At 52.6% G+C, this 12,879-nt stretch overlaps 1 protein-coding gene across 6 annotated transcripts in view; it reads right to left on the bottom strand.

Annotated features, from left to right (window-relative positions):
- KLC3 (kinesin light chain 3) overlaps positions 1–5,734 on the bottom strand; it is a 14,492-nt gene extending 8,758 nt beyond the window's left edge. Inside the window, exons 1-2 of one of the 6 annotated variants that reach the window (XR_001817559.2) lie at positions 610–705; positions 8–273 (exon numbers count right to left, since the gene is read on the bottom strand). Coding sequence is in view for 5 of the 6 variants with exons in the window: in XM_017502462.2 (XP_017357951.1) it covers positions 8–265 (258 nt within the window). In the remaining variant the exon portion in view is untranslated. Of the gene's footprint in view, positions 1–7; positions 274–609; positions 709–5,642 lie in introns of those variants that run through there. The other 5 variants (XM_017502462.2, XM_037729236.1, XM_017502459.2 and 2 more) reach the window with 5 other exon arrangements.
- Between the last annotated feature and the right edge of the window lie 7,145 nt (positions 5,735–12,879).

The raw sequence follows: 12,879 nt of genomic DNA, 5'->3' as shown, positions 1-12,879 counted from the left end.
CTCATACCTGGGCCTCGCCCAGCCCCAGCTCGATGGCCTCCAGCGAGTGGCTCACCACCTGCTGCTTTTCCTCCAGCATCTCCCAGCCAGCCACCGGGCCTTGTCCCGCCAGGGCCTCCGCCAGGTGCCCTGCCAGGCCACGGTGCTCCGCCCGCAGCGCCTCCAGACCCTGTACCACTTGACGCGTCTGCCGCACCAGCTCCTCAGGGCTCAGGCGCTCTGGGCCCAGCCCCGTGCTTCCGGGGGCTGCCACCTGCACAGACATTGCTGCTCCTGGAGGGTAACGGTGGGGGGTCGGGGAATTATTGCCAGGGCCAAGCAAGCTGGCCCCAGCCTCTACTCCCATAATGGCCATCAGGGACCCTAACCTCTCCCCATCCCGTCTGTTCCCCACTCCACCCTTCCTGGGCAGCCCTCTGCCTCCATACCCTCTGTATCCCAGTTTCCACACTCATCCCAGCCAGCTCTCATCTAGAACATTCTAACCTACCTTCCTCTGTCCTCCCAACCCAGGGTTCTGCCCTAAGGACAGTTCCCAAATCCGATGTGTAATTAACCAAGAGAGCGCAAACAGCGGGCCTGGGGGTCCCCCATCTTCCCTCAGCTCACCTGCCCAGCCTTCCCCACCCCAAGGCCCCTGGATCCCCGGGCCCAGAGCTCCAGGTCGGCCGTGTGACCTGGGACCAGAGGCACCCTCCTCTGCCGGGCGAGTGGGGCGGGACATGTGGAGGCGGCGGCCTCTGCGTGAGCTCATTCTTAGGGTGTTTTTGTTGGGAACCAGTCAGACCACTGGGGGTGGGGTGTGGTGGGAGGAGAGGGCCGAGGGGCCGGGGCCCCTGGAAGCCCAGGAGGCCTCTAGGTTGAGGGGGAAGTGGAGGGGGTCATGTGTCGGCTCCCAGGCAACAGAGGGACCCTGGGGGAACAGGGACTCCACCTTCCTCCATCACAGACAGGCTCAGCCAGCCCAGGGCCTGTTGGGACACACGTGTGATAGGTGTGGTCCAGGGATGTCACACTGGCCATGGGACAGCTGAGGGTCTGAAGCCCAGCTCATAGTGGGCGGGGCCCCCCTCTATGGGACTTCATGTGGTTCTATGTGGGTCACAAAAGCTTAGCTGGTGATGCCTCTGGGGTCCTCCTAGACACACACACTCCTCAGAAACATACCTCACACACCTCACCTTCCCTTCTTAAAGGCACGATGCAACACACATATTCTCACACGAACAAATGCCCCCTTCTCTCAAATACAAGACGGGGACCAGCATGGTGGTTCACTCCTGTTATCCCAGCACTTTGGGAAGCTGAGGCAGGCAGATCACTTGAGGCCAGGAATTCGAGACCAGCCTGGCCAACCTGGTGAAAGCCCACCTCTACTAAAAATACAAAACAAAATTAGCTGGGTGTGGCGGCGGGCACCTGTAGTCCCAGCTACTAGGGAGGCTGAGGCGGGAGAATCGCTTGAACCCGGGAGGTGGAGGTTGCAGTGAGCCCAGATTGTGCCACTGCAATCCAGCCTAGGTGACAGAGTGAGACTCTGTCTCAAAACAAAAAACATGGTATACACATGTACTCTCCCAAAAATACAGTTACACACACACATACTCCCTCATTAGAAATACAATGGAGGCCAGGTGTGTGGCTCACACCTGTATTCCCAGCACTTTGGAATTCTGGCTGAGGCAGGAGGACCACTTGAGCCCAGGAGTTTGAGACCAGCCTGGGAAACAGTGAGACCCCATCTCTACAAAAAAATCAAAAACTTAGCCTGGCGTGGTGGTGGCATACCTGAGGCTGAGGTGGAAGGATCGCTTGAACCCACGTGGTTGCAGCTGCAGTGAGCCATGACAGCAACACTGCGCTCAGCGTGGGCGACAGAACAAGACTCAGTTTCAATCAAACAAAAAAAAAGAAATACAACATATACATTCTTTTCTTACAAATACAACACGCACGCTCTCCTCTTAAAAGTACAACTCTACACACACCTACATTTCTCTTTTAGAAATACAACCTAGCACAACACACTCAGGCACACACACATACACTATTCTTTCAGAAACAACCTGTACACACTTCCCTTTTAGAAATAAAAGCCGGCCGGGCGCGGTGGCTCATGCCTGTAATCCCAGCACTTTGGGAGGCCGAGGCGGGTGGATCACGAGGTCAAGGGATCGAGACCATCCTGGTCAACATGGTGAAACCCCGTCTCTACTAAAAATACAAAAAATTAGCTGGGCATGGTGGTGCGTGCTTGTAATCCCAGCTACTCAGGAGGCTGAGGCAGGAGAATTGCCTGAACCCAGGAGGCGGAGGTTGCGGTGAGCCGAGATCGCGCCATTGCACTCCAGCCTGGGTAACAAGAGTGAAACTCCGTCTCAAAAAATAAATAAATAAATAAAAGCCAAGGCTGGGCATGGTGGCTCACGCCTATAATCCCAGCATTTTGGGAGGCTGAGGCGGGTGGATCACCTGAGATCAGGAGTTTGCAACCAGCCTGGCCAACATAGTGAAACCCCCTCTGTACTAAAAATACAAAAATTAAGCTCGATGTGGGGATGGGTGCCTGTAATACCAGCTACTTGGGAGGCTGAAGCAGGAGAATCACTTGAGCCTGGGAGGCCCAGGCTGCGGTGAGCCGAGAGGGTGCCACTGCACTCCAGCATGATGACAGAGTGAGATGCCTTCTCAAAAGAAAGAAAGAAAGAAAAAGATGCTAGTCTAAGCAGAGAAAAATTTTTAAAAAGCCAACCCACGCAGAAACGAACTCTGTCTCTGCCGCTCCGGAAATCACTCAGACCATCTCCGTGCACCTGACCCTGACACCTTCTCCCAAACGCACACAGCCCCCAAGCAGCCAATTCCCCATAAAGTGCCTAGCACACCTCCAGATTCACATACTCCCAGGATCACTTCGGAGCCCCCGTCAGCTTCCCCACTTCCTCCTCCTCCCCGTCCAGGCCTGGCCAGCAGGGACTCCCACACCTACACACCATGCACGCATGAGTACTGCGATCCACCGTTGGAACAGAAAGCTGTGGATGCGCGCGGAGGGATGCCACGTTCACGCACACTTCGCTCAAAGCACTGCGTCCACCATGAGCAGTGCAGCAGTTTCTACATGTTACACATGCGTGATCACATACATTAAGGGGCCTGCACACTTTGTGCACCACAGGCTTGTCACTGATCTCTCTCTCTAGATGTATGTACATATGTGTTGATGTGCATGTGAACATTAAAAAAAATTTTTTTTTTTTTGAGACAGTCTCACTCTGCCACCCAGGCTGGAGTGCAATGGCAGGATCTCGGCTCACTGCAACCTCCACCTCCTAGGTTCAAGTGATTCTCCTGTCTCAGACTCCCAAGTAGCTGGGACTACAGGTGCATGCCACCACACCCAGCTAATTTTTTGTATTTTTAGTTGAGATGGGGTTTCAACCTGTTGGCAAGGATGGTCTTGATCTCCTCACTTCGTGATCCACCTGCCTTGGCCTCGCAAAGTGCTGGATTTACAGGTGTGAGCCACCACGCCTGGCCTTTTTTTAAAAATTTGATTTTATGTCTTTGAGATCAGGTCTCACTGTTGCCCAGGCTGGAGTGCAATGGGTGCAATCTCGGCTCACCACACCCTCTGCCTCCCAGATTCAAATGATTCTCCTGCGTCAGCCTCCAAGTACCTGGGATCACAGGCACCTACCACCATGCCCGGCTAATTTTTGTATTTTTAGTAGAGACAGTGTTTCACCACGTTGTCCATGCTGGTCTCAAACTCCTGTCCTCAAATGATCCACCTGCCTTGACTTCCCAGAGTGCTATGATTCCAGGCGTGAACCACCACTCCCAGCCAAGCTTTTTTTAATTTTTAAAAAACTAGGGCCGGGCGTGGTGGCTCACGCCTGTAATCCCAGCACTTTGGGAGGCCAAAGTGGGTGGATCACTTGAGGTCAGGAGTTTGAGACCATCCTGACCAACACAGTGAAACCCTCTCTAAAAAAATAAATAAAAATAAAAATAAAAAAACCTAAATTATGCCCAGCTAATTTTTGTTTTTTGTAGAGACGAGGTCTCACCATATCGCACAGGCTAGTCTAGGACTCCTGGGTTCAAGCAATCCTCCCACCTCAGCTTCCCAAAGTGTTGAGATTACAAGTGTGAGCCACTGTACCTGGCGAATCTCTGTGTGTGTGTATATCACACCATACCTATTCTCACACCTCACACACACACATCATCAGTGGTTGAACTCACAACCATAGTCTCAAGAGTCACCCTTACAACCACGACCATTCACACAATTTTGCCAACGTAACAACCTCCCTCCATAACCTCAGACACAGCCACACACACCACTCCATGGCCAGACCAACAACCACAGCAACAAACACGCTCAACCACAGCCACCCAGCACTCAGGCTGCGTCCCACACACAGCAGCTCCCACACTTACGCGGAGCCTGGGGCGCACAACCGCACAGCTGATAATCGCAGGCACAGCCCCACACACCCATCCCTGACAAAGACCCCCCTTTCCCTCCTGTCACCCACGCGGAGTAGAATCTCACTTAGATGTCCACATCTCCACTCCCATCTCCCATACTTACACACCCCACAACAAACTCTCCATTGCACACCACTGCCAGCCACGGCATCAATGCAGGTCACACACCCTCCAGATCCTCCTACACACACGCGGGCAGGCGTGCACACATACACACACACACACGGCTTCACATGCCTCCACACTTCACTCATCCAACCCCGAGGTTCCACCTGTACCGTCCCATGAAACAGCCCCACTTCCGGACACAGTCCCACTCAGCAACACGCAACATTACGGTGCCACACAACCAAAAGTCAATCTAGTAACCTATCACTGACCCAGTGCCACACTGTCCATCACACACACACACACACACACACACAACATCCAACAGGCAGAAAGACAACCACAGCCACACAACCTCTTGATCAACATCCACAGCTAATCCTGCAACCAGTTCCACTCCCTGCCATACACACGCACATCAGCCCAAGCAGAAAGCTGACTACAGCCGTACTAGCTCTTGGTCATAAAGTGCTACCAACAATCCAATTATCAATACACACACACACACACACACACACACACACACACACCGCACTCCAGACACAGAGGTTGCCCACGTTTTCACATTGCCGAAAGTGTCATACACACAGTCCCATCACAGGGTTACACGGTGGACAGTCGCTTTCACCTCCACACCCACAACCTGACAAACACAGAGCCTCACACACACAGGCAGTCAGGAGCCCCATCGTGGCCCAGCCTCGCAAACCTCACAACCTTACCCAGGCCAGCCCAGCCCCGCGCACCAGGCTCTCCCGCCGTCACAAGGGACCCCTCCTTCCCTCCCCATAGGCCCCGCCCCATTCTCGCTCCTGTTTACCTGCTCTGGGGTTGGGGGTGTGCGGCCCCAGCCAGACCTCCAGACCCCGGGGAGCCCCAGGACGGGACAGAAGGGTGTCCGGGAGCCCCAAGGCCCTTTCCCGTCGCAGGGCAAGCAGGCCCAGGGTTGCTCCAGGCCCCGGTCCTCACCCTTCACCCCCGCCCCCCATCATTGCAGCTCCCCAAGAGTCCCGCGCCCCGCTCCCGGTGCCCACCTGACCACGGCAGCTCCGGCCCCGTTTCGCCCCCGCTGCGCTCGGCGGCGTCCCGCAGGCCAGGCACGCCCAGCCGCTCCCGCTGCGCCCGGCGTCTGGGACCACGGGCGGCTCCTCCGCGGGGCGGGGCGGGGCGGAGGGGAGCCCTCCCCCCGCAGGTGAGCCGGCCACGCCCACCGCCCGCGGGAAGTTCAGCCTCGTGCCTGCCGCCCGCGGGAATGGCAGAACTTTGCACGTGGAGCTGGTAACCTCCAGGGAACCTCGAATCAGGCTGATTGCAGCGCAGGGCCCTTGGCTAAAATCTTGGAAACTTGGAAACTTTAGATCTCAGGACAGTGGCTTTCTGGCAGTGCCGGCTGCAGAGCCTTTTCATTGGTTGTGTCGCCTGCTTCGATCTCTCTTCCCACACATCTCATCGTCTTTAGGTCTCGTCTCAAAGGCCACCTCCTCCGGTAGGCCGTCCCTGATTGCCCCCTTCTAAATGGCACCCTTCCACCAAAACATTACATGCCCCTCTTGATTTTGTTCACAAATCTTTTCAGGGCCTAAAATTATTCTATTATATTCCTCTAGTGTGAGGGAGTCTCGCTTTGTCACCCAGGCTGGAGTGCAGATCTCGGCTCATTGCAGCCTCAGCCTCCGGAGTTCAAGCGATTCTCGCATCTTCAGCCTCCCAAGTTGCTGGGATTACAGGTGCTCACCATCAGCCAGGCTACTTTTTGTACTTTTAGTAGAGACAGGGTTTTGCCATGTCGGCCAGGCTGCTCTCGAACCCCTGACCTCAACTGATCCTCCCACCTCAGCCTTCCAAAGTACTGGGATTACAGGAGTGAACCACCACCTCGGCCCCTAAAATTATTTTATGTAACATTTATCATATTTTTTAAATTTTTATTTTCATATCATTATGTTATGTAATATACATTATATTATTGGTAAGGGAATGTGATATATAAGAATCGGGCTCTGGGTTCAAGTCTGATTCCAGCACTTACTTGCTGTGTAGGCCTTGGGCAAGTGACTTAACCTCTCTGTGCCTCAGTTTCCCTAGTCAATAAAATGGAAATAGTCGAAGGCTTTGAGAATTGAATGTTAACAACAAAGAAACAGTACTTTTCCTTTTTTTTTTTTTTTTTTTTTTTGAGACGCAGTCTCACTCTGTCACCCAGGCTGGAGTGCAATGGCACTATCTCAGCTCACTGCAACCTCTGCCTCCCAGAGGTTCTTCCTGCCTCAAGCCTCCTGAGTAGCTGGGATTACAGGCGGCTACCACCAAGCCTAGCTTTTTTAATTTTTGTATTTTTAGTAGAGATGGGGGTTTCACCATGTTGGCCAGGCTGGTCCCGAATTCCTGGCCTCAGGTGATCCACCTGCCTCGGCCTCCCAAAGTGCTGGGATTACAGGCATGAACCACTGCGCCCACGGGGACAGAACTATTTTTCAGAGCCTGGCACATAGAAAGTACTTGGTAATACTCGCTACTGACTGTATATTATGGGTTCCTTTTTTAAAAATGGGTTTCCTTTTTAGAATGTCAGCTCTGAGGGCAGGGCTCTACATTGTCAGCACTTTATCTTTGGTAAGAGAACCTGGCACAAAGTAGGTGCTCAATAAATTGTGACTGAATGAAGGAATCAAGTCCTAGAATCATAAACTGGCCAACGCTGGGTGGTCGCCATTCTAATATAACTTGAGGATGAGCGCTGTGGCTCACACCTGTAATCCCAGCAGTCTGGGAGGCTGAGGCGGGTGGATCCCTTGAGGTCAAGAGTTCAAGACCAGCCTGACCAACATGGTGAAACCCCATCTCTACTAAAAATACAAAATTAGCTGGGCATGGTAGTGCATACCTGTAATCCCAGCTACTTGGGAGGCTGAGGCAGGCGAATCACTTGAACCAGGAGGCAGAGGTTGCAGGGAGCTGAGATCACGCCACTGCACTCCAGCCAGGGCAGGAAGAGCCAAACTCCGATTCAAAATAAATAAATAAATAACTTGGTTAAAGGCACGCTGTACCCTGGTCACTGCACTATGGGATGCTTCCAGCAGAGGGTGCTGCTGGTCTGTGGCTCCAGCACGGCTCCGCGCCGCCCGCCCCCCACCCCGCTTTGAATTGAATTGCAGCCAACATGCCCTCTACTTCCTTGTTCTCTGAGCTCCAGTGCTCATGCTTTCTCCCCCAGGATGCCCTTTTTACCTCCCAGGTTTGCAGACTTGGGCTCCCACGTTCAGCCCTGCCAACTCTAGAGCATCAGTGTTGGGGGACGGGTCTGTCCCCGTATTAGGCTATGACCCCCAAAAAGGGAGGACGGCGCCGGGGGCCATGCCAGTTTCCACTGCATCCGCAGTGCCACCCAGCACGGGCCCAGGACAGAGAAGGCATTTGGGAGAATGGGTGCTGATTGAATCATGGAAATAAACATTCAAACTCATATCCTAACTACTCCAGCCTTTTTTGTCTTTTGTTTTTGTTTGGCTCATTGCAACCTTCACCTCCCAGGTTCAACCAGTTCTTCCACCTCAGCCTCCCAAGTAGCTGAGATTACAGGCACCTGCCATCATGCCTGGCTAATTTTTGTAGAGATGGAGTTTCGCCATGTTGGCCAGGCTGGTCTCGAACTCTGGACCTCAGGTCATTCACCGGCCTGCCTCCCAGAGGGCTGGATTACAGGCTGATCCACCATACCTGGCCTACTCCAGTTTTTTTTGGGGGGGGAGGGTGGGGGGATAGGAGGGAGAAGAGGAAGGAGGGGGAGGAGGGGGGGGGAGACTTTTTTAGTTACCTTTTTTTTTTTTTTTTTGAGAGAGAGATGGGGTTTCACCATATTGGCCAAGCTGGTCTCAAACTTCTGACTTTGTGATCCGCCCACCTTGGCCTCCCACAGTGCTGGGATCATAGGCGTGAGCCACCCCGCGCACACTACCCCAGCTTCTTCTAAAGACAGGCATCACCCAGGCTTGAGTACAATGGCAAAATCATAGCTCACTGCAGCCTCGACTTCCCAGGTTCAAGCAATGCTCCCTCCTCATCTCACAAGTCCCAGGTAGCTGGGACTACAAACGCACCTCCACGCCCAGCTACTTTTTGTTATTTTTTATAAAGATGGGGGTCTCCCTATGTTGGCCAGTCCTCGAGCCATCCTCCTGCCTCAGCCTCCCAAAGTACTGGGATTACAGGCATGAGCCACTGCGCCCAGTTCCAGGTTTTTAAGACAGCATCTCGCTCTGTCACCCAGGCTGGAGTGCAATGGCACGATCACTGCAACCTCTGTCTCCCAGGTTCAAGCAATTCTCCTGCCTCAGCCTCCGGAGGAGCTAACAGTCATGTGCCACCATGCCCAGCTCATGTTTGTATTTTTAGTAGAGACAGAGTTTCACTGAGTTGGCCAAGGTGGTCTTGAACTCCTGACTTCAGGTGATCCACCCACCTGGCCTCCTGAAGTGCTAGCTCCAGTTATTTCTTCCTTATTTTTCTTCCCCCCAACATGATGGAGTTTTACTCTTGTTGCCCAGGCTGGAGTGCAATGACACCATCCTGGCTTACCGCAACCTCCGCCTCCTGGGTTCAAAGTGATTCTCCTGCCTCAGCCTCCTGAGTAGCTGGGATTACAGGCATGCGCCACCACACCTGGCTAATTTTGTATTTTTAGTAGATAGGGTTTCTCCATTTTGGTCAGGCTGGTCTCAACCTCGCAACCTCAGGTGATCCGCCCACCTCAGCCTCCCCAAGTCCTGAGATTACAGGCATGAGCCACTGCTCCTGGCCTAGCTCCAGCTATTTCTACAGCAGATAGAGGACTGAGGGGCAGCAGAGCCCTTTCGCCTGTTCCCCATTTTTTTGGCCTCAGGACACCAGACATTGATTCTGGATTTGCCACGTGCTTACCTAGAGGCAGTGCAGAGACTGGAGCCAGACACCCAGGTATAAATCTCAGCTGGGTCATCTGCTAGCTGTGTGACCCTCTGAGCCAAGAAGTAATCTCTCTGGACCTGATTTCCAGTCTGTAGAACAGGACTCACAGGGTACCCTACTTTGAGCCTGTGGTAAGGATTAATATATAATCCCCGGCCGGGTGGGCACGGTGGCTTACACCTGTAATCCCAGCACTTTGGGAGGCCGAGGCGGGCAGATCATGAGGTCAGGACTTTGAGACCAGCCTGGCCAACATGGTGAAACTCTGTCTCTACTAAAAACACAAAAATTAGCTGGGCATGGTGGTGGGCTCCTGTAGTCCCAGCTACTCGGGAGGCTGAGGCAGGAGAATCGCTTGAACCCGGGAGGCGGAGTTTGCAGTGAGCCGAGATCACGCCACTGCACTCCAGCCTGGCGACAGATCGAGACTCTGTCTTTAAAAAAAAAAAAAAAATGTATAATCCCCCAGAAAAGGCTTATAATAGGTTAGCACATGGTAAATACTGTGTGCTGGGGGGAGGGCAGGGGATGGAGACTGGGGGAGCCAGGCAGATCTAGGGTTTGGTTTTGAGACAGTCTCTCACTATCCCCCAGGCTGGAGTGCAGTGGTGCGATCTCAGCTCACTGCAACCTCCGCATCCTGGGTTCAGGTGATTCTCCTGCCTCAGCCTCCCAAGTAGCTGGGATTACAGGTGCACTCCACCTCGCCCGGCTAATTTTTTGTATTTTTAGTAGAGATGGGGTGCCACTATGTTGGCCAGGCTGGTCTCAAACTCCTGATCTCATGATCCACCCACCTCAGCCTCCCATAGTGCTGGGATTACAGGCCGCGCCTGGCCAGATCGAGGTTTAAATCCTGGCCTTGCTATTTCAGTTCCATGTAAACTGGGACAACAGTGATCTCTGGCTGAGCCTGTTTCCTCATCTGGAAACAGAGATGATCACACTAATCACATAGCATTTCGGTGAGGATTAAATGAAATGAAGATTGAAAGGACAGTGTTAACTAAGGAGAACCTTTCTTTAGGCCAGCCCTGTTCCAAGTACTTTCATACAGTGCCAACAATGGCTGACGTTTCTGAGTAACCCATCTACTATATGCAAATTGTTAATCTTCACACCAGCTGTCATGATTCACTCCATTCCACAGGTGAAAAAGATGACGCACAGAGAGGTTGAGTAATTTGTCCAAAGTCACACAGCCAAGGAGTAGCAGAGCCCCAGAATCTTTGCAGCTGACCCCCCGCCCCCAAGAGAGGCACTATTACCAGCCCCGCCTAAAAATGAGGAAACTGGTCAGATGGGGTCACTCATACCTGTCATCACAGTGCTTTGGGAGGCCAAGGCAGGAGACTGCTTGAGCCTAGGAGTTTGAGACCAGCTTGGGCAACATAGGGCAAACCTGTCTCTACAAAACTATATATGTTTGTTTATTTATTTGAGACAGAGTCTCTGTTGCCCAGGCTGGAGTGCAGTGGTGCGAATCTCGGCTCACTGCAACCTCCACCTCCCAGGTTCAAGCAATTCTCCTGTCTCAGCCTCCTGAGTAGCTTGGGTTACAGGCGCCCGATGCCACACCTGGCTAATTTTTGTATTTTTAGTAGACGTGGGGTTTCACAATGTTTGTTAGGCTGGTCTCAGACTCCCGACCTCAAGTGACCCACCCACCTTGGCCTGCCAAAATGTTGAGATTACAGGCGTGAGCCACCAGGCCCGGCCTGTTTATTTTTTTGAGACAAAGTCTCACTCCGTCGCCTAGGCTGGAGTGCAATGGTGCGGTTTCAGCTTACTGCAACCTCTGCCTCCTGGGTTCAAGCCATTCTTCTGCCTCAGCCTCCCTAGTAGCTGGGACTCCATGCGTGTATCACCATGCCCAACTAATTTTTTTGTATTTTTAGTAGGGATGGGGTTTCACCATGTTGGTTAGGCTGGTCTCAAACTCCTGACCTTAAATGATCTGCTGCCTCGGCCTCCCCAGGTGCTGGGATTACAGGTGTGACTTACCACATCTGGCAAAAAAAAAATTTAAGAAATTAGGCATGTCTGCTGTCTCACATCTGGTCTCAGCTACTCAGGAAGCTGAAGCAGGGGGACTGCTTGAGTTGAGGAGTTTGAGGCGCAGTGAGCTGTGATCATGCCACTGTACTTCAGTCTGGGTGACAGAAGCTGTCTCAAAAAGAAAAAGGACGAAACTGAGACTCAGAGAAGAGAAACTGCTTGCATATGCAACACAGCATTCAACAAATGCCCCATCCTATCCCTTAAGGCCTCAGTTGCCATGTCAAGAAAATGGGTACATAGGGTGGGATATTCCTATTTTCACCTTCTGGCAGTAGTTTTTTAATGTAAAAAATACGGTGGGCGCAGTGACTCACTCCTGTAATCCCAGCACTTTGGGAGGCCGAGGCAGGTGGGTCACCTGAGGTCAGGAGTTTGAGACTAGCCTGGAAAACATGGTGAAATCCCATTTCTACTTTAAAATAATAATAATCAGCTGGGTGTGGTGGCTACTTGGGAGGCTGAGGCCTGAGAATCGCCTGAACCTGGGAGCGGGAGGCTGCAGTGAGCCGAGATTGAGCCACTGCACTCCAGCCTGGGAGACAGAGCCAGATTCCAACTTAAAAAAAAATAAAAATGGCCAGGAACAGTGGCTCATGCCTATAATCCAGCACTGTGGGAGGCCGAGGCAGGTGTATCACTGAGGTCAGGAGTTTGAGACCAGCCTGGCCAACATGATGAAGCTTCGTCTCTACTAAACATACAAAATAAAATTATCGGGGCGTGGTGGCACGTGCTAGTAGTCGAAGCTACTCTAGAGGCCGAGGCAGGAGAATTGCTTGAACTTGGGTGGGGGAGGTTGCAATGAGCTGAGATTGTGCCACTGCACTCCAGCTGGGGTGACAGAGTGAGACTCCATCTCAAAAAGAAAAAAAAATAATGCAGTTAGAAAAAATGTTCAAACCTGATGACCAATTTCCAATATCCTTCCAGAGATGCTGGATATGAATCGTGTGTGGATGGTCCAAGTGTGTGGGCCCATTTAAGAAAAGCACCCCTGGATGGGGGCCGGGTGCGGTGGCTTAAGCCTGTAATCCCAGCACTTTGGGAGGCTGAGGTGAGAATATCATGAGGTCAGGAGTTCAAGACCAGCCTGACCAACATGATGAAACATCATCTGTACTAAAAATACAAAAATTTGCTGGGTGTGGTGGGGCGCACCTGTAATCCCAGCTACTCAGGAGGCTGAGGCAGGAGAATTGCTTGAACCTGGGAGGCAGAGGTTGCGGTGAGCCGAGATTGCGCTACTGCACTTGAGCCTAATCG

This window comes from Cebus imitator, unplaced genomic scaffold (genome assembly GCF_001604975.1).
Source record: "Cebus imitator isolate Cc_AM_T3 unplaced genomic scaffold, Cebus_imitator-1.0 Scaffold296, whole genome shotgun sequence".
Lineage (NCBI taxonomy): Eukaryota > Metazoa > Chordata > Mammalia > Primates > Cebidae > Cebus > Cebus imitator.
This window is presented reverse-complemented; position numbering and strand designations above follow the sequence as displayed.